The sequence below is a fragment of the Schistocerca piceifrons genome, chromosome 2, assembly GCF_021461385.2.
Source record: "Schistocerca piceifrons isolate TAMUIC-IGC-003096 chromosome 2, iqSchPice1.1, whole genome shotgun sequence".
In the NCBI taxonomy this organism is placed as follows: Eukaryota; Metazoa; Arthropoda; class Insecta; order Orthoptera; family Acrididae; genus Schistocerca; species Schistocerca piceifrons.
The window spans coordinates 663,527,828-663,555,753 of record NC_060139.1 but is presented as its reverse complement, the minus strand read 5'-3'; the positions used below and the strand labels follow the sequence as shown (position 1 = coordinate 663,555,753).

The 27,926-nt window shown below is 43.2% G+C and overlaps 1 protein-coding gene across 1 annotated transcript in view; it reads right to left on the bottom strand.

Annotated features, from left to right (window-relative positions):
• Window positions 1-27,926, bottom strand: part of LOC124777556 — an 82,837-nt gene that overhangs the window by 21,451 nt on the left and 33,460 nt on the right. Inside the window, exon 2 of the mRNA XM_047253011.1 lies at window positions 10,555-11,422. Coding sequence (XP_047108967.1) covers window positions 10,555-11,403 — 849 coding nt within the window. The 5' untranslated portion in view covers window positions 11,404-11,422. The remainder of the gene's footprint in view (window positions 1-10,554; window positions 11,423-27,926) is intronic.

The following is a 27,926-nucleotide window of genomic DNA, read 5'->3' as shown; positions in this document are numbered from 1 at the left end:
AAACCAATGCTTGTTTTTTTAAAACCTTGATAGGAACAAATACAGATTGACTTGCATTATCATTTGAAGCCATTACAAAGTTACCAGTGCATAAAAATCAATTACTTAGGATTTTCTTTTTTTAACACGTTAGTCACTGTGCTTTACGTAATAAAAAATCGTTCAAATATGTTATTATTTGATTGTGTTTTGTGATGTGAGAGTGTGAGAATGATTGAGAGAGTGCATGTGGGACATACGTTAAAAGTTAATACGTCATTTTTCATAAAATATTGTACAAATAGACCGTGGAAAAGTTACGATGCAACCATGATTCAGATGATGTATGACGGTGTGAGCTTGCTTTTGTATAAAAGCAACCAGAATGAAAGTTAGAGACGGAATAAGTTTATTTAGCAATTTGGGGAATAATTCGTACTTCGCTTATTTTGATTAAACAATATACTAGAAATTGAAGTTTTAATGGCGTTAATTACTATCAGATTATTGATTGGATAAGCAATTTTTGCAGCGAGAATGTTCTGCAAGGAACATTCTGATTGGTCGTTTAGCTCAACAGCCAATCAGCATTAAGCTGTTCCCGTGCGAATCTAGTGGTGTGGGCAGTGAGTAGAATAATTCGAGATAGTTGCTTGCTAACTGGCCTACGGATAACACCGAGCGAGGTGGCGCAGTGGTTAGCACACTGGACTCGTATTCGGGAGGACGACGGTTCAATCCCGTCTCCGGCCATCCTGATTTAGGTTTTCCGTGATTTCCCTAAATCGTTTCAGGCAAATGCCGGGATGATTCCTTTGAAAGGGCACGGCCGATTTCCTTCCCAATCCTTCCCTAACCCGAGCTTGCGCTCCGTCTCTAATGACCTCGTTGTCGACGGGACGTTACGCACTAACCACCACCACCACCTACGGATAACACCATGTCAGATAGCTCCGTAAAAGTACTCTGAAAAATTAAGAAATGGTGAGTTAATTGCTGTTAGAATACCTTGTGAATGAAGCGACAGGAGTTACGAACATTTTAATGAAAGTTTGGTGTTTCTAAATTAAATAGTTTGAGAGTTATGAACATGTGAACTTTCTGGTGGTAGCAACAATTCCGCATGGCATGTTTCGTGCTCTGTAAGGAATACTTTGGTGAGCACTTCTTTCGAAGAAGACCACTGAAACGACCGAATGTTTAACTCGCGAGTAGTTGTGTGTCGGTACCTGGTAGAACATGAAAATTAGTCGGGTCGGACTTGTAAAAATTCTGGCTGCTTTTCGAGTGAAACTATGTCGAACAGACAGTGAACTATGAATGATATAGCATTACCATATTAAATACGGACTTGATAGTCATTTAATGTGTTTCAATATGAATAAAAAGCAGATTCAGTCTAATTTTAAATTCTTTCTGCAAGTAAACTGCATCCTCCGACGCCCGATTTTTTAAAAAATGAACTTTTAGAAACTGACTTTCAACTCGAGTTACGAGGCCTTTGTGTGGTAGGTATTACGTAGTGGTTTCATCAACGCTACTTTACACAGCCTAGCACGTATCTGCTACTATAGAGTGAAGAGACGTCGGAAAGAAGCATATCGAGGTAGGTGGACGTTAGAGAGAGAGAGAGAGAGAGAGAGAGAGAGAGAGAGAGAGAGAGAGAGAGAATGCAGACGACCGATCCCGCCCCGCCGCAACGCGACCACATTCTTTTCCCTGTGCTTACAACCGCCAATATGCCACGCACAGACTCTCACAAGTCCGAATGTTGAGTTTCTTATCTGTGAACATTACAGAGATTATGCTTGTGTGTCTTGAATGAGCCATATATTGTAATTTTTCGGACCTTCATCAACAAAGAAGTTCTACAGTAGTTTCAACACCCTGAAATCGATTGTAGACTGAGGTGTTGTGCTGTGATGTTGTGCAGCGACGTCCATTGTATCTCAAGTTCATCAACCGACAAAGTATGGTATTCGTTGCCAGTGTGGTCACTGGCAGGCGAGCACAATATAGTTAATGCGATCTTGTTCTTCATAGCTCGCAATAATGCGAGTCCTGCCTCCCAGTACGGTGTAGAAGTTGTTTTAAACATCGATAGTAAAATTTAGGCGTGTCATTGGTAAATACTACCACGTAACCACAACCAAGTAAGCTTACATTGTTGTGCGGTGTAGGGGAGAACTGTCACTGGTGGTGATGATTTAGGATGCCACTGGATGACGATATTTACTTATTGAGGACAATCAAAGTAGCGGTCGTTATATTAGAGAGGTATTTGAGCCCGAGTTATTGCCATTTCTTCAGTTAGGTCCACCCGCAAAATTTCAACAGCACCTGACGAGGGGGGGGGGGGGAGGGGGGGGGGGGAGAAATGCGACTTTGAAGAATCACAGTACCACCCCTTATTCGATATGATCCTTTAGCAGACATTTTTAATACTTGAGGGATAACATACTATCCTTGTACGCCTCAGGACCCTTTCATTCCACATCATTTACACGCTCTGGCTACAGCTACATCATATTGTGGAGGGGCGGTGGAGAGGGGGAGCGGGGGGGAGGGAGGGACTTCATATGTAATTCTCATACTCTAAGCCCTTGTTCAGTTTTTCTACAACCGATCAGTTCTAAAACTGTATCTGGCGGAGAAGGGCAGGACGTGTCGTCACATGAAATTTCTGATTAACAAGCTTTTTGGCAATGTTTGGTATGTTAGACTGCTGTTGGTGATTCAGAATTTGGGAGTGTGATGTTAATCTAATGGTCTTCTTGGTACTTTCAGTTTAGGAAATGTGTTTCCCTCACCCCGTTTCCTCGTTATTATCAATAAGAATATAAATTAACTCACTTTCACCCACCTACGCCGGAGTGTTGCGAAGTGTAACACGTAAGTAACGAATGAGGCACGAGTTATAAAGGTTTATACCAAGTCGGTGAGCCACACATAAGAGAGAGTTCCTACGCATCCAAACTTGTCCTAACTGATGTCTGCCGGACCGGAGCGCATTGATAGCCGGGGATGCCTCAACATCCCAGTAAGTGCACAACTTCATTTTCCTTTACATTATCAGTTCGTCTATAGTCTCTGGTCCGTGATGATATCTTGTCCGGACCCGATTGGACATACTACAAATTTTATCATATCTCGCTACCTCAAAGAGTTACATAATTGTGATTATCTGATATCGAACTCTTGTTCATCGGTCTGATTCCCAGAAAATGCACAGAATCTTCTGCAGGGAAATATTACTTACTAAATTTTCGAACGTCGTTTGGTCTGAGCAATGAAATTCATGCGACGAAGAAAGTAATTTTCTGCCATCGTCGAACATCTTGTAAAAAACGATGATACGAGGGGCGTTCAGTAAGTAATGCAGTACATTTTTCTCGGCCAGTTTCGATTGAAAAACGTGGAATTTGTAGTGGGACTTCGTCGAATATTGCCGCTTCAGTCATTACAGTTTCATGAAGTTCTGACAACATGTGGTGGCACTATACGGAGCCTTGGAAGTGGCGTCAGTGATGGAGGTGCGTTCCAAGCAGAGATCTGTTGAGTTTCTTTTGGCGTAAAACCAGAGCATCGCACATCTGCAGGTGCTTGCAGAATATCTACGGAGAGCTGGCAATGAACAAAAGCATGGTGAGTCGTTATGTATGGCGTCTGTCATCATCGCAACAAGTTTGCGCAGACCTGTCAGTTGTCCCGCACGGCTTCCGGTCGCACACAGCTGTGACTTCTTCAATATTGGAACGTGAGCAGACTCTTATTCGAGGTGCTTGACGGATCACAATCAAACGCCTCGCAGCACAAAGGGACCTTCCTGTTGGCAGTGCTACACACTCATCCACTAGTTGGGGTACTTACAGGTGTACGTTCACTACGTTCCTCGCCGCATAACAGAAGACCATAAAAAGCAACAAAATACCAGCTGTGCGGATTTGTTTGCGCGTTACATGGCTGATCGTGACAAGTTTTTGTCAATCGTCGTCACAGGCGAGGAGGCATGAGTTCACCATTTCGAACCGGAAACAAATGGCGATCAATGTAGTAGCGCCCGCACTACCCCTCCTCGAAAGAAAAAGTTCAAAGCCACATCATAGCAGGTAAAGCTATGGCACCGGTCTGCTGAGACTCTGAAGGGGTTCTTCTGTTTGATGTCCTCCTTCGTGGAGCAACGATTAACTCTGAAGTGTCCTGTGTTATCCCCAGGAAACTGAACAAACGACTTCAGTGTGTTTGTCGCCACAAAAGAGAAAACGAACTTCTCCTTCTCCACGAAAACGGAAGGCTTCACAGCAGTCTGCGAACCCAGGAGGAGCTCACAAAACTTCATTGGCCTGTTCTTCCTCATCCACCACACACCCCGGTTTTCGCACCTTCCGATCTCCGTCTGCTTGGCCCAACGAAGGATGCACTCCACGGTCAGCAGTAGGTGGATGATGAGAAGGTTATTGAGACAGCAATACGTTGGTTGCGACGTCGACCAGTAGAATGGTAATACGCAGGGATACAGGCGTTCCCAGTAAGGTGGCGTAAGGGCGTCGTGTTGAAAGGAGACTGTTGAAAAACACGATTTTGTAGCCAAAGGAGTGGGAAATCATGTTCTATATTGGAATCCGGAATAAAACCAACCTGTTTTCAGAGAAAAAGTGTCGCATTAGTTACTGAACGTCCCTCGCGTTACCCGTCAAAAGACTTAATGCGCATGCAGAAATATACGGGCAATCATTTTGAACTGCACAGCGGATGAACGAAGGAGAATGAGTGTAACGTAACTAGTGATCATACAGTGTAGGTTTTCACGGCTGATATTGTTTTCACTTAAAACTTCCGGGCTGATAGGCCGTGTTCGATGTATAAAACTCTCCACTGACGTTTCGTCTCCGACTGCGGGAGACATCCTCCGAGATAAAGCGGGGCATTACCTCGGAGGATGTCTCCCGCAGTCGGAGACGAAACGTCAGTGGAGAGTTTTATACATCGACCACGGCATATTAGCCCGTAAGTTTTAAGTGAAAACGTAACTAGTATTTGGCGTTTTTCAGAATGCACCTTATGATATTCTGCTGTTTATAAAAGATAATGTAGGCATAATTGCTCTTGTAGATAATGTCGAAAGGTCCGTGAGGCGGTCGATGCCGTTATTGTAACATCAGAAGACTGTAGCGATATTTAGTATACCTGCAGAAGAATAACGACTTGTGCATGGACTCTCAGTTGATCTTGAAGGTTAATAACTATAACGTACGGTTCGTAAACACGTGAAAAAAAAATCCATTGCCATTCGATTACTCCATTCGCGATGGTTCATTGGAAACAGTAACGACAGTAAATTACACAGCAAAAGACGTTCGCGGCGACTTAAAGCGGTATAACCACATAAAACTAGTTTTGGGAGAAGCTGATGCCAAACTGACATTCATTTGATGAATCTTAAGGAAACGTAATTCATCCAAGGAAGAAGTGGCCTACAAAACACTCCTTCGACCGACGCTTGAGTATTGCTGGTCAGTCATGGGTATTTACGAGCTATATTTACGAGCTCCAATTTACAGATGATCAACAAAGAGCGGAGTGTTTAGTCACTCGATCATTGAGTTAGTGCGAGAGCGTTACAAACATGTTCAACAAATTGCTGTGGCATACGCTACAAGAGAGGCTTTTTGCACCACCTAGAAGATGGCAGTTGAAATTCAGAGATTATGTTCCAAGATGATTCAGGCAACATACGAGGGTTGGAACTTAAATAGTGGCAGCTATTTATTCACAACCAACACAAAAGAGTTATATGTTTACACATGTTACTGTCCTTCAAAATAGTGTAGATCCCATTGCCAGCGATGTGCAAGGCTTAGTATACCGCTAGCAGAGCCTGTTCTGTAAATGGTGCGAATGGAGTGGTCTACTGCCTGTCGAATCTTTGGAACAGTTCTGAAGCGAATGCCACGGAGTGGTTCCTTCATCTTCTGAATCAAATTAAAGTCACAAGGACTTAAGTCCGGGGAGTATGGTGGATGGTACAGTACTTACCAGTCCTATCGACCGAACAGAGTAGCCACAACTTGCGCTTTATACGCCCGCGCATTGTCGTGCAAAAATGGTGGATGGGTTGCGCAGAATGAGCAGTGTCGTAACGCCCCCATTTCTGCATTTCCGTCAAGTCATGCGGAACCCATCGTGATACAATTTTTTGCATGCCGAGGCGTTGCTTCAGAATGCGAAGCACCGTCGTAATCGCTAATCCGGTTTCGTGGGCGAGCTCACGAATCATATAGCGTCGATCACTGTCCATTAACGCAGCTACAACATACACTTCAGAGACGTTAGGACGACCTGCCCGATGCATGTCTGCACAGTTTTCAGACCTCCGTTGAAGGCTTTTACCCAACGTGCCACTGTTCTGTAGGGCAATGCCGATTCCCCGCACACCTCCTGAAGACCTTGATGACACTGTCGTGCTGTAGGACCTCTAGCACATTCAATCTTGATCCAAGTCCGTTGTTCCTGTTTCGAAAACATAGTGACACCGTTACGTTAGACCGCTCGCTCACAAGTGACCGAGTTTCCCTCGATTCAGCGCACGCCGATGACGTGAGACGGGCGAGACTATTTGCTCGGAGGTAAGGTAGGTATGTCAACAACGTGTGCTATCGGCGAGAATAGTAGATCACATTGTATGGTGTCTCCGCAGCAGTGTTGTCACTATTTAAGTTCCAACCTACGTATTAATTCCTGCGACATGCAACACGCAAAATGACCATGTCAGATGGTGGATCATGGCTGTTGACACTTGTCGGGCAATACGGGGACAGTTAATACTGGTTGTGGATGATTCTAGAGTTATCTCCCGATGATGTCCTATATGTGATAGATCTGGTGATCGACCACGCAAAGGTGGCATGTCGATACTCTGCAGAGCATGTTATGTTGCACCCGCAGTATGTGGACGAGCGTTATCCTGTTGGAAACATCCGTGGGAATACTGTACATGAAAGGCACCAAAACAGATACAGATCGAATCTCCAGACTTACGTATAAATTTGCTGTCAGGGTGTGGGGGATAACCACGAGAATGCTTCTGCCATCATACAAAATTTCATTCCAGCGCATAACTCCAGATGTTGACCAAGTGTGTCTAGCACACAGAAGGCTGGTGGCAGGCTCTCAACTAGTCTCCTAACCCAGACACGGCCATCGCTGACACCGAGACAGAACCAGATTTCATCAGGAATCCCAACAGATTTCCACCCTATCCTCCAATGAACTCTCGCTTGATACCATTGAAGTTGCAAGTGGTAGTGGTTTGGGGTCAGTGGAACGCATGCTACGGGGCGTGTCCTGAAGTGTCCTTGAAGCAACCAATTTGTAACAGTTCATTGTGTCACTGTGTTGACAACTGCTGCTCAGATTGCTGCTGCAGATGCAGGACGACTGTTAGTTAATGAGCATTTCGCTCTTATTTAAGCATATGGTCGAAAGAGTTAGCCTTCAGGAACCGTGAAACGAACCCCGTCGTCCAGGACCAGATGACACAAAGGGCGCAGATTCACCACAAGATGGGGAAACTCATAGGCGTCTATTGTCTATTGAGGCCTAAGCACTGTAGTGTGCGAGTGAGACAGACGAGAACCTGCGTCATAGGGAAACCCATTAGAAGGCTTTCGTGGCCAAGAAGACGTAGCACTGTTAAATATGGCGGACCTAAGATAGGCCATAAAGGGAAACACTTATGAAAACTATTTAAGTCTATAGTAATGCAGGGAATGAAGTCTCAGTAATTTTAATCCGACATCCTCATGGTGAGCCCAATAAAACTTGAATATTGGTCGTATCCATAATAGGCTAGTATTTACTGTTAAAGTGAAATTAACAAGTTTTGTAACAAAGACCTGAATGCTAAAATCTGAACGCTTTGGTCGATCTTAACGATCGACATTTCATATAAAAGAGCATCATTAATATGACAAATTTTGTAAATATCAACTCTAACTTTATTTCTTTGAAAGATATAGTTAATTTAAACTATCAGTATTTTCAGTGAAGCGTCAGGTCATCATTTCCTCCACACAAAACATCGAACGATGACATCATGACACCTTATTGAATAATTAGGTAATAGAATATTTGTTGTAAAGTTTAGTGCATAATAGTTACTCTTGTTCTTTATTTATTTATCAGAAGCACATTGGTGCAAGGTACTGGTCCTGGAATTGAAAGCTAAAAAGGAAATTGTTGGTTTTATGTAAAAGAATTTAACGTTTATTATGTAATGTATATTATTGTTACTTTATTTAGAACGTGAAAGTGGTCAAGCTTTGATTAATTAAATATGTTAAAATGTAAAATAATGTAGAATAAGCTGTAGCAAATCAGATGGACGGCTTCAGGAAAGGGAACTGCTCTAGTCAGTTGAACGAGGATATTCGGCGCGCGGGTGCAGACGCGAAAGCGGACAGTTCGGCTGGAGACACCAAGGGTACGGTTCGGATGCAGACGTGAAAGTGGACAGTCGGTCTTCAGGCAGTTAGGAAGTGAAACGACTTAGAAAATTTCGCGTTGTGTGGTACCGCGGGACTTTTAGTTTGCTTTCTAAATAAACATTATTCTAACCACTCGCAACTGTGTGGCCTACATCATTTATGGGTCGTTAATTTAGTTCCCGATATTATTATTACTGCTACTATATGTTGTATTAACTTTGTATTTCGCAAAATTGACATCAGCCAGACAATTTAACCGAAGGCTCACAAGTGCCTTATTTAGGGCGTGTAATGGGACATATGCGGTTCAATTCCTAGACGAGTTTGAGCCAAGACATTTCGACGAAGAGGAACTGCATGTGAGCCCCAACAGTTTCGGGATGTCAGCTCGCACGATGCACCAGAGGCATACGCCGAACACGGTGGTCTTCTCTCTCGTTAGTCTCACGTTGCCGTGCGGAGCCCGCTGTTCTTGCGAACGTACATTCCCGTGATCACCGCTGCCAGCATTAACGTACAGGGGAACATTCTTGCTAAGTCTTCCCGCAACATCGTAGAGGGAATATCCAGTTCCTCATAGCCCTGTTACACGACCTCGTTAAATTTCAGTGAGATATTGCTATTGGCGTCTTTGTCACCTTAAAGGCATTCTTGACTAACAGTCATGTCCAGTCTCAAAGATAACTAATGCTCACGACCAAGAGAGCGTTTAAGGCAAACCTTATTTGAATCGTCACAGTGGTGCTACTAGCACCCAATCTTATGCGACTGTTGCGAAATCTGAATACGCATTATCTTTCAGGTGTAGAAACATGCCTATCAACTCCTTCTCGGTGCCGGAATTTATTTCCGTTTGTGCACTTTTCATTACGATGTGCACAAGAAAGCAGCCCTAAACACTTTGACAAGGAGCACAAACTATTTCCGATTATGGTCATCTACAGCCTGAACTGCGGCGTCTGAAACTGGTGTAGAGAGTAAAATGTTATTGTAAGCGAGGAATAACGAACGCTTTTAGCTGATACCGGCGAAACACGGCTTGTGACTCGGCGGAGGAAGCTGACTCGGCAGCTTTGGCACCGTACTTTAGGATGACTACTAGTAAAATAGGAAGTAAGCTCCAGGGATATCGGCTGAAACCAATGTTTCATCATGCCGCCAAGATTTGGGAGCCGAATACGCTTTCAGCTGCAGCAGTCGACTATCAGGGCACGAAAAACTTAGGTTACCTCCGTACTTCCGCCAATCTTGCCTGTTTTAGAAATATCATTGGCCGCCGTCGATACACATTTGAAAAAGACTGCAGACTCACCGGAACAAAATTTTCAGAGTTACAACGGACGCTGCTCGATCTCTCAGCACACACTTTAGGCAACACGTCTATCAAGTCATGCAGTAAAAATGTATCAGACACCATACGAAAACTACTACTATGCTCCACGTCGTTAGCAATTCACTAATCCAAGAACCCCCGAATTCTCTCTTCATGGACTTCCAAAGATGACCACCAGAAGAGACTTAATGGCTTACACTTCTTTACTGACTAAACAGTAGCGGTCTATTCACTCATACTCCCCCATTTTGTACTCATCCATAACACAGTGAAACGGGACTAATGCTCCGTGGAGTTTCCTTTAGTTTCATCTAACCAATAGGCTTAGACCCAGCGGTCAGTGACCCGTGATGGCGACGGCGGGGGCAGGTGTCGAAAGCTCGAGAATTTTATTGGTGTAGCTTGTAAACCGAGAAGATTTTGTTCTTGGATGTCGATTAAGGTACTCTAAAATTTCATTTAGAGTTAAAAATCGTAGGATGGTTCAAATGGCTCTGAGCACTATGGGACTTAACATCTGAGGTCATCAGTCCCCTAGAACTTAGGACTACTTAAATCTAACTAATCTAAGGGCATCACACACATCCATGCCCGAGGAAGCATTCGAACCTGCGACCATAGCGGTCTCGCGGTTCCAGACTGAAGCGCCTTGAACCACTCGGCGACATCGACCGGCTCGTAATATGAATACAAAGTATCACTGCAGTCGAGTTTCTCCTCCTTACGACTATCAGTGACAGAATAACATGTGCTTACCTGAAAGTCGATGAACCTAAGATCAACTACTTCCCCTGCGTCGTACTTGAACATGATATTGTTCATCCAGCAGTCTCCGTGGAGCATTACCAGCAGGTTGACGTCTTTATTGCTCCGCTCCTCCAATACTCGATCCACTGTATCCTCCCTGATTTGTAAGTACCTGTCGGCGTACTTGGAGTACTCGGGATACGCTCTCAGTTGGTCCGCCAGAGCCCTGAATGTGCCCCCTGTCAGCAGCAGCATGTAATCACGCACGCTGGCCAGCGGGTCTGCCCTCAGACGTTCTCTGCAGTCGGCGCGATCTCTGAGGACCCTCGCCGAAGCGGCGTGTAGACGTGCGTAGGCCTTCAGCACGGCTGCGCAGTGCTCGTAGTCCGGCGGGCGGCCCGCTTCCGCCATCACAAAACCCTCGGCGGCCAGGTCTTCGAGCACCAGGAAGTCCGCCGGGAGGTCGCCGCAGCGGAGGCAGCGCGCAGCCAGGGGGCGGAAAGCGCTCCCTTCGACAGCTGCCAGGAGCCTGTGGACCTCCGGCATCACGCTGCCCAGTGCCAGGGACTCCACCCTGAACACCCCTGCCTTGTCCGCCTCGGCCTTCACCAGCCCTTCGTCGGCAGAGCACTTCACTATCAGGCGTCTCTCTGCACGCTCGGACGTTCCTTTGACCCTGGTGCAGACAGCCACTCTGAAGATGCGGCTGATATAGCCGGAACCTTCTGGGCACGCATTTTCAACACTTATCGATTCTATTATGTCTTCTCCCGGAGGTTCTTCCTGTTTCAGAGCAGCCTGCAAGAAATCGGGGTTGATCCATTGTGGGTGCGATTGTTCTTCAGTGAAGGTACTCATTGGACGACGCCTCAATAGCCTGAAATTTAAAAGAAGAGAAGTAACTTTAGTTGATTCATCAAAACTTTTGAGCTGGCTACTGGTAAGTCAGGTTAATAAATATGTCGATACGCTTGAAAATTTGTCCCAAACAAGGACTCTTGTTCTTGGTCGTTACAACCGCGCACCTTTAACTATCTTTTGGCGTCGCTTCCTTCCCCCTTCCTCACCAAAGGTAACCTTCGGCAGTTTGGCTTCTAAACAGCTATCTACTACAAGGCTCCTCTTCGCAAAAATAAACCAAAATCACAGAAGAAATAAAAATATTACTGGTTCGCTTTGTGCTCTGCTGGTTGGTTGGTTGATTTGGGGGGGAGGAGACCAAACTGCGAGGTCATCGGTCTCATCGGATTACGGAAGGATGTGGAATGAAGTCGGCCATGTCCTTTCAAAGGAACCATCCCGGCATTTGCCCGAAGCGATTTAGGGAAATCACGGAAAACCTAAATGATGATGGCCGGACGCGGGATTGAACCGTCGTCCTCCCGAATGCGACTCCAGTGTGCTAATTGTACTGCGTCCTAGTGGAGAGGATGTAATGTGCATACTGGTAATTGCAGAAAATAAGTTGCTGGAAAACAGAAATTTTCAAAATTAAAGTATAAAAGCAAGTGCTAGGAAGGTTTATCTGGCGATATTTGTTTGTAGTGCAGCCTTGTAGAAAAGTGAATCGTGGACGACATATTTCAAACAAGGAGCGAACCAAAGCCTCTGACACAGATGTCTCCAACCTTTTAGCTTACCTGGGCGATCCTGGAAGACGACGAGTACTTTTGGGCCGCATGTAATGTATTTGGAAAAAAGAAGGTCGTTTATATATGTACCACATTTAACTAATTTAGAAATTTATGATTCTTTATTCTAAAAAGGCAAGATGGAATTAATTGGAATTTTATATACGACATTTCATTCGTAATTTTACGTATCAGTAACTAGAGACCATACAAGGTCACGTCACACTAACGTGACCACCACCTATGCTCCACGACAATGAGCAATAATCACTCACAGACGGCAGGGTGAGCACTAACAATGGAGGGCATGTAAAGCGAATCTGGGCGACATGGTATACGGTGCAGTCGGAGCGATTTATCTGAGGTCCAGAGGATTTTGGTCATTGGCTTTCGGGCCAAGGGTGGAAGCATTTCAGAAACGGCAATCCTTATTAATTGTTCGTGTGCCGCAGTCGCTGAAGTACAATACACCGTACGTGGCAAAATGGCGAATAGACGTGTAACTGTTGAGCAACTGCCTACCAGCAGTGTCTCGTCAATTACCGTTCAGCACACGTTGCCGTGTATGGGCCTCGGCAGTAGCTACCTAGTCCATGCACTGATGCTGACTGCTGTTCGTCTCCGACGAAGATTGAAATTTGTACATCAGTAATGCAACTGGACGTCCACTGAGTGGCGAAATTGGTCTTTTCAGACGAATCACGTTTTAGGCACCATCAGCATGAAATGACTGAAAGCGAACACCCTGCATATATCGCCAAAAGGGGGAACGTTAAGGCCTAGCGAATACTTTCGTTGCATTCACAGCGTGAACTCATTCTGTACGGCACAGTTGATTAACATAAGTATGCATCTATCCTTGAGGACCATGTGCAACCCTACATGCAGTCTGCTTTTCCTCAGCACGATGGCATCTACCAGCAGGGCAATGCAACGTGCAGCACAGCTCGCAGTGCAAGTGTGTGCTTCGAAGAGCACCAGGACGACTTTACAGTACTCCTCTGACCACCAAACTGCCCGATTTAAACCCAATCGAAAATCGGTGGTGATCTGTCTGCGTAAGCAGAAGAAACTGACAATCAAAATCCGAAAACAATTTACTGGACTGTTAAATTAACCAAAACAAATTCTCCAAGTATAACACCAACACAAAACAGTGATCAGTCTTCGAATCACAACTACATACAAGAATAATATAAAAAACAACTTAAATAATTTCCTACTAGTCTCCGCCAGAGACTTCTCTGACATAACAAGCCTAATCCAGAGATCAACGAGAAGATCCAAGCAGGGCTGCCGGGGTGGCAGCTAAGCACGTCTGCTGGCGGTCGATGAACTGCCGATGTGCGCCCGAGCGCCGGCCTTTATAGTGCTTCGGCGGATGAGTACCTCGGAACTATTTTCCATCACGTGGTTTGACGTGTGAAAATAGTTCCGGAATCTGCAGCGACCTCTTCCTTATGTTTATGTGGGCCAGTAGTGGCCCTTGGTGGCCGCTGGTGTCTTTGGTGTGGTGCGGTTGTTGTTGTGGCCGATCATCAATATGCCTGTCGGTTGTGTAGTGCTTCGATGTGCCTGCGAGTCGGGCAACTCGCGGCTGCACGCTGTCAGTTTGGTTGCCGATACTCTAGGCGCCGTGATGTCTGGTGGAGAAGGCCACAGCACGTGGGACAACCTAGATCGGGCTGTTCGCGCTGTGGATCCCCAAGCGAGAGATATAGCGCAGCTGACCACGGCACGGGAATCAGTATGGCTCCTCATCCCTGTCGGTATCTTCCAGAGCGTTGTTAACTCTCTTCCTGCACGTCTCGCAGTGGTCCACACTTCAAAAGCAGATTATTCATGCTTTTGACATGTGGTCACATTAAGGTGACTTGACGGTGTAGAATTGATGTGACATTTGACTTCGAGTCTGGGAAACTAACGTATCAGTATAAGACTCGTTAAAAGTGGTTTCAGTTTTCAGAGTTTTCTCAAGGTCTTCTTTTCTCTTGAAAATAACTGTTCACAAAAGTATGTGGTTCCAAACAAAGATGAAAAATATTACACATAACTGTGCAGCATGGGGTAGTTGTCCCTGGTTCGGTATGGCTTGTAAAAGTCCAACAAAGAAGCGTGATCAAATTTTTCCTTTAGTCGTACATTAGACTGCAACATTAAGCATGCTACATGAAAATTCTCTGGCAACGTACCTAAATTTTTTGTGAAAGGTATCGCATAAATGCAAAAATTGATAATTGTTTTCAAAAATCTGGAAACAGATTTTCGGATTCACGCATTAGATCGAAAAGTATGGCTGCGTATTGCATCCAGTCTTTAGGATTATGTTTTAATTTATCATAACTTTACATAAACGGAATTCCATGAGATTTTTTTTATTTTATTTGATTTCTTTCTCGATCTTGAAATACATGCTCACGCCTTGGGCGGCATTGATACTTGCTTTGTGCGGCAGGTTGAACACCCCTCCTTTAAAACATGTCGCTGCTGAGGAATGCTGAAGATTTCATACGTCGATCGAATAATTTATGACAAGGTACTGAATCGAACGGCGGAGAAATGAAATTTGCGACACTGCTCGTCTAAAGCAAGGGATCACTTCATAGGACAAAATTACAGGCACCAAGGAGTCGTAAATTTAGTCATAGATGGTCAAGTGGGCATAAAACTATAGAGAAATATCAAGGCTAGAGTACAGTAAGCAAGCTCAAGTGAATGCGAGTTTCATCAATGAGGCAGAGGCGGAGAGACTTGCGTTGCATATGCTAACTTGGAGAGCTGGGTAAAACTACCCTTCCCACGGTCCCAGTACTTTTTCTTTGGTAAGTTCTAAAACTGTTCTCAAGTGTCTGTGGTAGGCAAATAACAGTAGATTCAGCGGTACTTCTCCTTGCGTCTTCTCATCAAAAGTGGAGGGAAATAATAGGAGCAGCTTCTGCCAGCTACTTCAAATGATACATTCCTGAGGCAAAAACTTTTAAAGCTCTCTCGTGCTAACGCAGTTCTAAGTGATTATAAAAAGTGGTGCTTTCATTCGGACAATAAAGATCTGTAACAAGCGGCCACTTTGTCAGGGCAAGTGTGTTAACTCCGATCATGAAACACAGCTACGTATAAAAATTTCGCAAAAGGTTGAAGTACGTATTACACAGTTGTAAAACTACCATAGAATACCGTAGGCTATCGTAAACAAGCGTATACTACGGTAATTTTGCTAGTATCTTTGGTCAGTTAAGGTCGTACCCACATGACGTCTACTCTAGATGTGTTGGATACCTGAGTCACGCTAACACATAACGATTCCTTTCTTTATGTATGCGATCGTCCTAATAACCGGAAGCGGTGTACGTTTACAAGTTGAGTGAGGATATATACAGGTTTCAAGAAGTTCATAACTGTTGGCTGCAATACAACAATTCATTATGTTGCTACCGGTTTCGATCACTAACCACCATCTGGTACGAAAAATTACCTATTCCAAGTCAAGTGTCAGTCATGCTGAACCATATACTCTTATTAACTGTCAGTTTCATGAGTAATAATATAGAAAAAACAATACTTCTCTCACTTCGACAACCATCATCATGCACACACACAATAGCACTATATACACTAGACATTGGTATAGGCATACATGTACAAATACAGAGATATGTAAACAGGCAGAATACGTCGCGGCGGTCGGCAAAGCCTACATAAGACAAATTCCCCAGACCTGAACATTATTGAGCATATGTGGGATGCCTTGCAACGTGCTGTTCAGAAGAGACCTGCATCCCCTCATACTCTTATCGATTTATGGACAGCCCTGAAGGATTTCATGGTGTCAGTTTCCTGCAGCACTAATCCAGACATTAGTTGAGTCCATGCCACGTCATGTTGTGGCACTTCTGCGTGCTCGCGAGTGCTCTACATGATATGAGGAAGGTGTACCAGTTTCTTTGGCTCCATAGTGCATAAAGAGCTGGGTAGCACTCGGAGTATTTTTGACTGACATAGTTATCCTCGAGCCTGGTACTTAAAACTTAACAGTATTTACAGCAAAACTTAAACTGATGATGTTTAATTCAGGTTTTGTTAGAAAATTATTGGTCTGTAACGTGAAACACAGGGATGCCGTAGTAAAAATAAAGAAAAAAATACCATTTATCATATAGCTCTAGGAAATGCAGTTTCCTTAAAAAATAAATAATGGATAGTAATACAACATCGCTTCAGTATTTTGTCTAACTGATATAGATCATGTTTCTATTATTCTTAATCGACTTCCGCATTTATCAATAATATCAGGAAATTGTTCCTTTGATCATCATGAACAACGTTCTACTGAGTACAAAACAACAACAATAATTATAAATATTTTTCTATGTTTTTACAGATAAGCTGTACTCGCATCAAAAGTAATTGCTTTGGTTACGTAAAAGCGCAGAAGTTACGCAATCAACTACTTCTTATTACTTATAAAATGCAATTTGTACTCTCTATGGATATAAAACACACGACAGCTAATACTGAATGACGTGCTGTTCTATGTATGAGCGAAACAAACAACCAAACAAACAAAATACCAAAGAGATGTCGCAGTTTTGGTAGAGCACAATTCTGATTCCTTCACGTGTTAATGCTCTTCGAGTAGCCATTAGTCTATCTGAACATGCATCTAGGATAGACTGAGCGGCTTAATAGGTAAGGATTTTCTTTCTTCACGCCTAGTGGTCCCTTTGTTCGCAGTGTGAGAGTTGTGTCGTAAGTGTGTTTGGAGTCAGAAGGTGACTGTAACGGATGTGCCTGTAGTGTGTGTCACGTTTGTGTTGTACGATGATGAGAGACGGGAGAGCGTAAAATCCAGTGCTGACACTGGGCTTCTCTTCTCTTACAGCACCATAGTGGCCGCCGAACCATAGTCTCAATCCGATGAGTCGAACATCGTCAACAGTTTCATTTCATGAGACACTGCAGAGAAGTTTTAAATTTGATTCCGACCATTCGTCCCTACTTATGAATCGAGCGCTACCACAAGGGCATTGAGACCTGGTACTTAGGGAAAGGCAGCATTCGGTGTGCACGGGGCCGTAATCAGTTACCCTTGGTTGCTCAGTTTTTTTTTATTTTTTTAATCACGTACACTTTATTTGGAAACAATTGCAAATAAAGTTGACAATAGGGAACAACTATCAAATCTGACTTTTAAGACAATGTATAATTAATAAATTCTTAAGCAAGTTTCACTCACGGCTGAAGGCCTTATTGACCAGAAATTCAAATTATTTGTTGACTGAAGGACCCAAGAGTAATAAATCAGAAAACAATTTGACGGCTGAAGGCCTGGATAGCAAATTTATAAGAACCAGTTAAACTTCTCCAAGAGATATTAAAATATTTTAAAAAAGACAATCATCAAAATTTCACTGTTAGGAGACAATATCTAATAAAAAATTCTTAAGACCAATTGCATTCACGGCTGGAGGCCTTATTGACAAGAAATTCTAATTATTTGTTGGATGAAGGCTCCAATAGAAACAACTCAAAAAAAAAAAACCGTTGGACGGCTGGAGGTCTGGATAGCAAATTTTTGAGAAGCGATTAAACATCTTGGAGAGATATTTAAAGAACAATCATCAACATTTCCGTGTTAAGGTATTTTGTCTAATTAAAATTTCTTAAGAGGAGTTACACTCACTGCTGAAGGCCTTATTAATAAGACATTCAAACTCTTTGTCGGCTGAAGGCCCAGTCAGTAATAATTCAAAATTAAAATATTTAAAAAAAAAAAACAATTATCACAATCTCACCAAATCAAGAGAGAAGTGGGCCTCAGACAGCACTCCAAGGATCGACCTAGGAAAGTCCCTCAACTTCAAATGGCTCTGAGCACTATTGGACTTAAAATCTGAGGTCATCAGTCCCCTAGAACTTAGAACTACTTAAACCTAACTAACCTAAGGACAATACACACATCCATGCCCGAGGCAGGATTCGAACCTGCGACCATAGCGGTCGCGCGGTTCCAGACTGAAGCGCCTAGAACCACTCGGCCACACCACCCGGCCCCTCAACTTCGTAAACGATGAAACAGGCAGCCAGGAGTCGTATGCACTTAACCGGAATGCAACTCAAACTAGTGACAGTTTAAACGCAGACCAACACACTTGCCAAATCTACCTTACGTCTGATAACCAATACAACAATGGAATAACCCAGGCAAGGCGGAACCGACGTCTTCAGAATCCGGTGTTTAGAACATCCAGACGCAGAAGGGACCACTACGACCAAAGTAGTCGAAACAAAATATCCGAACCACAATCAAGGAGGCTGTCGAACTACACGCCACTGGCGATAGTAAAAATATTGATGGTCTTTTGGCTGCTGGATGTAAGCAGATTTTGTATCATTTCATCTGCTATCTCTAAATACATTGTTGCCTTCTCTAAACGCACAATTGCAAATTACTATGGAATCATGAGAGAGAAGCTGCAGTCGCTGCCAGGTCGCTGGGAGAACATGAGTTTGATGGCTCTTATGCAAACGTTCCAAACAAGTACACTGTCCTGTTACCGGATTTCGTTCTCTCTACCTCGTCAATGTCGTATCCAACAGCACAAACATAACTCTTTTCTAAATACGTGTTAATAAAAGTCATGTTCATTAAACAGAAAGATCAGTCAAATGTAAACGAGACAGATGGAAAAGTAGTAAACAAATATTTTAGTCCGAAGCAGATCTACGGCCACGAATATCTTTCTTCAGGGTTCCAAATTAACAGATATCTTATGTGGAGAGATCGAGACTTTATGGAGTAGGAACCAGAGCTTCCCAGGGAAACTTCTGCAGCATAGTCGAGACAACCTCGGCACCGCACGGGTATGTAGGAACACAGTCGTAATCTGTCCCCATTCGATTTTCATGTTTTTGGAACAATTTATTGCCTTGTCTCACAGTGGGTTAAGTATATTAATAGTTATAGTGATTACTTTCATAAACAATTTCCTTACTTTTTCCATCTGTCTCGCATCCATTTATCTACCCCTTACAGTTGCAATAAGATCACACTACTAGCTTTTTACGAAGAAAGCGTCCGATTGCACTAAAATAACGGAAACTTTTTTAAAAAGGCAAATATACCACACTGCAGGTGGCAAACTTTACCTTGGCCCCTCTGTGATCGGTAGAAATTGTTTGATTTAGTGCCGCGTCCGGAATGTTTACGCTCTTTGCCACTCTTAGCTACGTACCAATATTGTTCGCAACAGACACTGCCATTCTAGCACTGATGGGTGTGCCGTATTGTGTTTAGTGATTGTTAACATTATTTGCAAAAATGAGCGAAGAATTTGTACTCCGTCCTTCTAGCGACTCGCCATCAACATTCGTGTTACTGCTACGACGCGTTAATCGCTTACTTCTTGGTTTATTTTGTAATATGTAAGTGCCGGTCTGGGAGAAGAGGACGGAGGTTGTCTCAGCAGCCAATGGGCTACGAACCGGTCGAAGGCTCTTGCTCGCAGCATCCTCCGATCAGGAGCCAAGTAAAAGTGTGCGATCTGTAATTCGCTCTCTTATTGAAATCACTTTACATGTGTTGCTGTGAATTATGTCAAGAACTTAAGTTTATGACGTTCTTGCTTTTCGCTTTTATTTCAGTCTCTCACCTTCCGTTACAGCCTCTTGTCTTACTATCTTTTCACCCCTGGATGTATCAGTATCGTTGGTAAGCCAAATTTCACTTTGCGCAATGAAATGATTTTACGTGTGCTTCTTTAAAGGAGAAAGTGAGGCGTAGCGCCTCTACATTGTCCCTGTAGATGGCAGAGTAGTGATGATACGTGCAGTGTGAGCCACGAGCAAGACAGGTAGCATCAGATAACTCGAGTGTGTGTAGTTTCTATGCGATATGATAAAGGTCACTAGCTGTCGGACACTGTTTGAACTGCAGTCAAACTACTTTCAGTTTTATTTCCGGTCTCGTTTAATTTTCTAATTGTTTGTTAATTACTACAATTCTGTTTAGTTACCGGAGTAAATGAAAATGTGAATGTTTGTTTAATTTTCTATTTGTTTATTAATTACTAGTATTGTTACGTTTAGTTTTGAAAGTGCAATATATTTCTAGAAGAAGTCAAAGTAGAATATGTTTCACATTTGAAGTACCTAGGAAGCACGATCTCAAAGGACAACACCATTGAGCAGGAAATACTCAGCAGGACAGAGAAAGCATTCAATTTTTACAGTCGAATCAAAAACCTTCTCTTGGATAATAAAATGCCACGAAAAGCAAAAGCAAGTAAGCACCACACCTATTTTGTACTGGTCCTAACACATGGTACCTTACTAAACAAAGACCTCAGCAGAATTCAGGCAACAGAAATGAGATTCAGTGGGATTATGAATCAAACAATGAGAAAGGAGAAAATCAGGAATGAGGTGAATAGAAAAGTAGCTTGTACTGAGGTTCCTGTTAACAGTGCTATAACGAAACGCAGGCTTCAGTAGTACGGGCACATAATGAGAATGAACAGCCAAAGACCTGCCAAAACGTATTTCAACCTCAGCCTCGTAGGAAGAAGACTACGAGGAAGACCAAGAAAATGTTGGATAGAGACTGAAAGATCAGATGTGGAGGAGAAAGGACACAAATGGGAAGCTGTCCTGAAACAGAAGATCTATGAAGACAGAAAGAAATGGCGAGCGCATGTACACCACACCCAGGAAACGATGATGATGATGATGAGAGTGAAAGAAGGTGTGAATGTGAAGTATCGTTTTATGTAAAGTTTTTGTGCTATCCAGTGAAGTAACTGGTCACATGAGGAATGTTCGAGAATGACGTGTGTGTTAGTCATTCGTTCAAAATGGTGCAAATGGCTCTGAGCACTATGGGACTTAACTTCTGACGTCATCAGTCCCCTAAATCTTAGAACTACTTAAACCTAACTAACCTAAGGACATCATACACATCCATGCCCGAGGCAGGATTCGAACCTGCGACCGTAGCGTTAGTCATTCGTACTGGGGAATTTGTTATAAACTATTTCGTCAGTTTATGGTGCTGTGGAAATGAGATTACGATTTCGGTAAAGTAGCTTTGTTAAGAGGGGATTAATTTTAAATTTTTAGGTTTCCAAAATTTCTTTAGGGCAACTTACTGTTTTGATTCAGTGACAAATTTTGATTGGTTCTGTGTATATGAGTGTGTTTGATGCTGCTTTCCGACTGGCTGCGATGTCTCACAGCCAATAAGAATGAGCATGTTCGCATGTATTTTGGAAATTAGAAATTTCTTTTGTGTAGAAAGATGAGTAGCATCGGGGCTTGGACCTCATAGTGATCAGACCTATTGATATGTGCTCCTTTGAAAATTTTTAATATTGTCATATTTCGGTAGAGAAGTGTTTGAGAAGCGCTGCAAAGCGTCGAAGACAGTTGGATTTAAAGCGCAGTATGAAATTCAGAACTGTCAGTAACGTTTTAAATAACTAAGTTTCATGTGGCATGTTGCCTGCTCGCGAACTTGATCATTTTCTTTATGTGAGACTGATATCTGCAATATTTGAGCGAGCAATTGTGGAAGAAATAATCCGTTTGTGAACTGTGAAGGGTACTTCATAATTACCGTAAATTGGTGACGGTTATGAATGAGGTGTGCGTGTGAACTTTTCAGACTTCGTACAGCTTAGAGTAAGCCTTGGTAGTTACTGGTGTACGCATGTTTGTCGAAACAGAGTGAAATATTATGCACATAAATACTTTTATTTAGCTATTCCTTCCACCGACAAAGCAGGTGTAGTGTGACTTGTAGCTATGATGTGTACAGCTGTTTATTTCTAAGTTTTTTGCGGCTGATAACTGCGTATCAGTAACTTGAAGGACTCGTACGAGTTAAAAGAGGTTCACCACGCGGTGAGTGAATACTACACATTTTTTAATGCACTGAGATGCCGCGAATGGTGTTATGTGCATTTCGTTCAAATTAATAAACTTGAACACTGTAGCGTACTGTACAAATATTCTTTTCGATTGACAAGTTATCGCCAACAAAAAAATTCAAAAATTATGGAAGGTTTTCAGCTATTCAGGAAATGATAACTGGGTTTAAACCTAGGCCTGTTCCATTTGAAGGTGCTCCACCTGAAGGACGCCCGGCAGCTACAAACGCAGATGGGAACAAAATAAAGTGCGGAGAAGGAGGCACATATCACGTAATAATTACTAAATGAATACATCGAGAAAGATGTACAGCACATTTGTGGAATGCAGATGGAAAGAAAATGAGATAAAAAAATTCTGAGCGATGCCAAGATCATTTCAAGATGCTTTTTGACTGTCGCGGGTCCACCAAGCAACGGCAGAAATTTAAACAGAAATCGAAGTAGCGGTCCTACACCAGAAGAACGGTATCGTTATCAATTATTTTAAGTGCGTTGTGGCACCTGATTACCTCGGTTCAGATCGAACGAAATCCAGCCACAGACCCGTTATTAATAGCATTTTTTCTTTTCTTGTTTTCTTTCTGTGCTAGTTTTTCAGCTTGAGATCGACTAATTTCCTTGACTAATTTGTTATTATGCTGCGGACGTACTTTAACTCCTCCCGAACAAGCAATGAAGGCCCAACGGCACAGACCGGCCGCAGTGTAATGCTCTTCCCATTGGCGTCACTGGATGCGGATATGGAGGGGCATGCGGACAGCACACCGCTCTCCCGGCCGTATGCCAGTTTACGAGACCTGAGCCGCTACTTCTCAATCAAGTAGCTCCTCAGTTTGCCTCACAAGGGCTGAGTGCACCCCGCTTGCCAACAGCACTCGGCAGACCGGATGGTCACCCATCCAAGCGTTGGCCCAGCCCGCCAGCGCTTAACTTCGGTGATCTGACGGGAACCGGTGTTACCACTGACGCAAGGTCGTCGGTGGACTTACTTTAGATAACGTCAATAAACAGGAATGTAAAACATTAGCACAATGATTAAAACTTCTGGGGTGACTTTTAATATGAGTGGACGTATCAAAATGTTCAAATGTGTGTGAAATCTTATGGGACTTAACTGTTAAGGTCATCAGTCCCTAAGCTTTCACACTACTTAACATAAATTATTCTAACACACACACCCATACCCGAGGGAGGACTCGAACCTCCGCCAGGATCAGCCGCAGAGTCCATGACTGCAGCGCCTTTAGATTACTCGGTTAATCCCGCGCGGCGGACGTATCCATTTTCAAGAAACAAGCAATTATAATTTTCAGAATAAAAATGTAAAATATTTGAATGCTCTTTATTTATGTCGGTTTTCTCACTTCAAATGGTAAATCCAATCCTACATGGTTACAACTGACTTAACTGACCAACAAGGACGAAATATAGCGTGACCTAAAGATCGCTTAACAGTTCAAAATTCAATGCATCAAGTAATAATGTAGATAGAGAGGTAAAATTTGACACACATGCTTGAAATAACATGGGGTTTTATTGAAACCAAAGAAACTGCACAAAATAACCAACAGATCATTCAAATGGCTCTGAGCACTATGCGACTTAACTTCTGAGGTCATCAGTCGCCTACAACTTAGAACTACTTAAACCTAACTAACCTAAGGACATCACACACATCCATGCCCGAGGCAGGTTTAGAACCCGCGACCGTAGCGGTCGCTCGGTTCCAGACTGTAGCGCCCAGAACCGCACGGCCACTCCGGCCGGCCATATAATTCAGAACCAATGATTAGCTTAATAATAATTTATTTTTAGGGCAAAGACGATATTCTTTATAACAAATGGTCAGCATGTCGGCCATCGTTTATCATCAATACCTGTAGTCGACGGACAGTGGTTTCAACAGTACTGTACAGCATATCAGTAGTTACGGCGAGAAGTTTCCACTGGATGTTGCCTTTTAGCACCCCTAATGAGGTCGGGCGATCGCGGCAGATTTGCGACTTCAGGTAACCCCACAACTAATAATCACCCGGATTGAGGTCTGTGGACATGGGAGGCCAAATCTGACGGAAGTGGCAGCTCAGCACGCGATTCTCACCAAGAGGTGTGACCAAGAGGTCTTTCACGCATCTAATAATAAGGGGTGGAGCACCACCCTGGGTGAAAGTCGCACCTTCCAGCACATGATTATCAACCAGGCTAGAGAGGACGCGATTCTGAAACATATCGGCGTACCTCGCACCCATAACGCTGACAGTTTGAAAAGCTGTAACCCGTATTTCCTCGAAGACAAAAAACTCCATTCACGATTGGTGTGATATATCCGCCAGCACACCGTTAATTTCTAGTCATGCAGTGGGATTTCCATAACAGTTTTAAGATTTCCCGTAGCCCAAATTCTGCTGTTGTGGGTGTTGGCAAACCTTTGGAGTATAACACAGGGTTCGTTGGTTAGACAACCAATCGTCATTTTCCCCAAATTTAAGAAGTTCTCACATCGTAAATGCTCTCTCGTCACAAAATCGCAAAATCACTTTGGGTTTTCTAGTGGTATCATTGGAGGGTATGCATTAGTGCCCTCCAATCAGTAGTGCGTGTACGGCCGGTGTGTCGTAAGACAAAAAGAGCATGACCTTCACCGTGCGGAGATGAACCTGCTGAAGTCTCCATTCCTTCCTGATCTGTCCGAGCAATCCGTGGCCTCGAACTTCGTGATCATTTTCTTCACAGAGATACCGGTCATAGGACTTTTATCCGTTGGAATACCCTTCTTAAGGTGATAGGATCCTACAACTGCAGCGGATTCTCCATTCTGATACTCTTCGCTAACAGTGCCTGTTCTTGTAAAGTCAGCATGCCGCCATTGATGGGGCATCTGGCTGCCTGTCTCACTACACCTCTTCTTATGCACTATTCCCATGCAGCATCACTGATATGTTGTTGTCCAGCGCTGTCTGTTGACAAGTTTTGCACTCGTTTCTGATTTTAATAAAAGCCAATGTCATTTCAGGCAGGTGTGTCTATTTTTACCTCTCTGTCTTTCCTGAATTAGTGCTTTTAGGTCACCCTGTACTTTCACACTCGGTCCTCAAATAAAACAAGAGTGTTTATATAAGACGTGCTACAGACGCGAAAATAGATTAGTTATAAATGTCATTTTATTCCATGTATTAGTAGTAGCCAACGGAATTTTTAGCTTTTTCTATTTGTTTGATGAAAATAAAACTCGAAATCAGCTCTAAATCAATCCCAGACTTATGAAACAAGCTTTGGGGGTAGATTTGGAAATCTCGTAATGTCGGTATGTCAGATTCTCTTGTGATTCCGAGACGTTTATGTGTGCAATACGAGTGACAGATATTACGGACATTTACGTCACAAATGGTGCAGCGGCGGCACTGATCTATCAACTACCAAGCAAGAAAAGCGATGGCCTGAGGAGGAGGGGGGGGGGGGAGGAGGGGGTAAGGGAGAGGATCGCATCACTTTGGTTGGCAAATGCGGAACAAGGAATGGATACCGGCTATCAGCAAGTGCACACAAAATCATTTATCATCATGATACATGAAAATTATTTCCCCGTCATACGGAAATTCGTGTGAGTTGCCCCCACTCTTGCTAGCTCAGATCCTGATACGCTGTTGGCTTAACAGCGTAAAACTATGCACCTGAACTCGGAATTTCCCCAACACTTTGTCGTCAGTGTTAGTCTGCAAAAGCAGCGAGTCAGAATTTTAACGAGCACTAGCCTTGCCTCTTGATCCGTTACAAAGGAAAGATAGAGAGTCACGTAACGACCGACAGAAACAAAAGTAAGCATGCCCTTGTAAGTTTCAGAGGCGGATGCGATAATGGTAGAGAAAAGCGCAAGCTGCTGTGTTTCGTAACTGTTGTGAAGCCGCGAATGGCAGTGAGTGCGCAGCAATGGCCGCTTATCAGATGCCACACATGACTGATTACCATGTTACACTACGTTGTTGCGTCAGCGTGAATGTGCACTGTTGGACATCAAAATTACACCACCATAAAGGCGGTATGCAATGAACGTCAAACTGGCACGCATTTTACTACCGCATGGTTACAATTAAAGTGCAGCTACTCACTGACGTCTGATGTGGACTGTAATTATTGTATGGGAGTGAAACTTGGTTGATACGCTAATGCGTTAATCTGGAACCCATCTACGCTCACATTGTAGGCCACTAGGTGAAAATCTGGCTCTGTAAAGCATCTCGTCGTCCTTTATGGTACTAATATGGCAGACAACGTGTAAGCGGCAGCTACTAATACAATCAGTATTGCGCTTTTCTCAGCTGTTTGAGCTTCACTTCCCTCGTCCAGTTTGTAATCCTTTACATATGAAAACATTTCTGTACGTCTTTCTTGCATTCACAGCGCCTAATTTGCACCTGGTGCCCAAAATGAGAACTAACTTTTTCTGGCATAACTCGGTTCCCCTTTAACATATTACAATAACTACGAAGTTTCGCTGCCATACGATAGTTACAGCACACAGTGGATCCCTTTGAGTAGCTGCACTTCAACTACAGCCACACGGTACATACTTGCATATACAAACAATTAGCATTTCAAAGCAAGCATGCAGAGCAGGTGGGAGTAACACCACTTTCATTCTGTATGTAAGGAAAGTTTGCGTAGCGACTTTCTCATTCAGAAATCGCGTTTTGTGAGAGGATCGCGTTATGCCTCGTGTAAGAAGGACAGACGCCTGCCGCCAAGAGTCGGAATTCGGCAGCACCAGGATAGTGGTCTATCGGATCTGCGTTTTGTCTTTCTGCAAGGGTGCAGCATGCATTGGTCGGGATAAGCGGAATGTCATGCGAATATGAAACCTATCGGCTGAAGCGATACATACTCTACGCCACGCAGAATCTCAACGGTCCCACGCTGACTAGCGCCGAAATGAACACGTATATTATTTGCATAGCGATGATTGCTGCATATATATATATATATATATATATATATATATATATATATATATGTGTGTGTGTGTGATATATGGAAACATGGCAGCGAAACTTGGTAGATAGATATTCTTGTATGTTAAAGGGGTTATATATATATAATTTGCACCAGGTGCCCAAAATGGGAACTAACTTTTTCCGGCATAGCTCGGTTCCCCTTTAACATACAAGAATACCTACCAAGTTTCGCTGCCATATATATATATATATATATATATATATATATATATATATATATATATATATATATATATATATATATGCATCGTCGCACTATGCTGAATAGACTCCTGTGTTCAGCGTTACCATTGGGACCAACACTCTCTACGCGGTGCTCTGTTGCAACGTCAAGGGAGCCTCGTAGCTCCGTCCTATCTTCGAGGACTTCACTGAAAGGCATCAATCAGTCCAACTCTCATACAATTTTGTGGTTTTGCTTTCTTTTGCGTTAAAAAACTATCTCACTAGCCAGTCTATACGTCATTTCATACTTTCCCTCTTTCTCCATTTTCTCTATTTCGTCCCATTTCTGTTTCATCCGTTTTTCTCTTGCTTCTTCAGTTTCTCTTCTTACGTCATTATTCAGTTTCCTGTACTTCTTTTTGCCCTCTTCAGTTTCTACATTTTTCCACTCTCTCCGCTCTTCCATCTTTTTCAACATGTTTTCTGTTATCTATACATGGAAAAGGGTAGAGAAATATTTGCTGTTTTTATAGATTTAGAAAATGCTTTTGACAGAGTTCAGTGGAACAAGCTGATGAATATTTTGAAGAGGAAAGAAGTTCATTAGAAAGAGAGATGACTGATACAGAAGCTATATTTACACCAGAAAG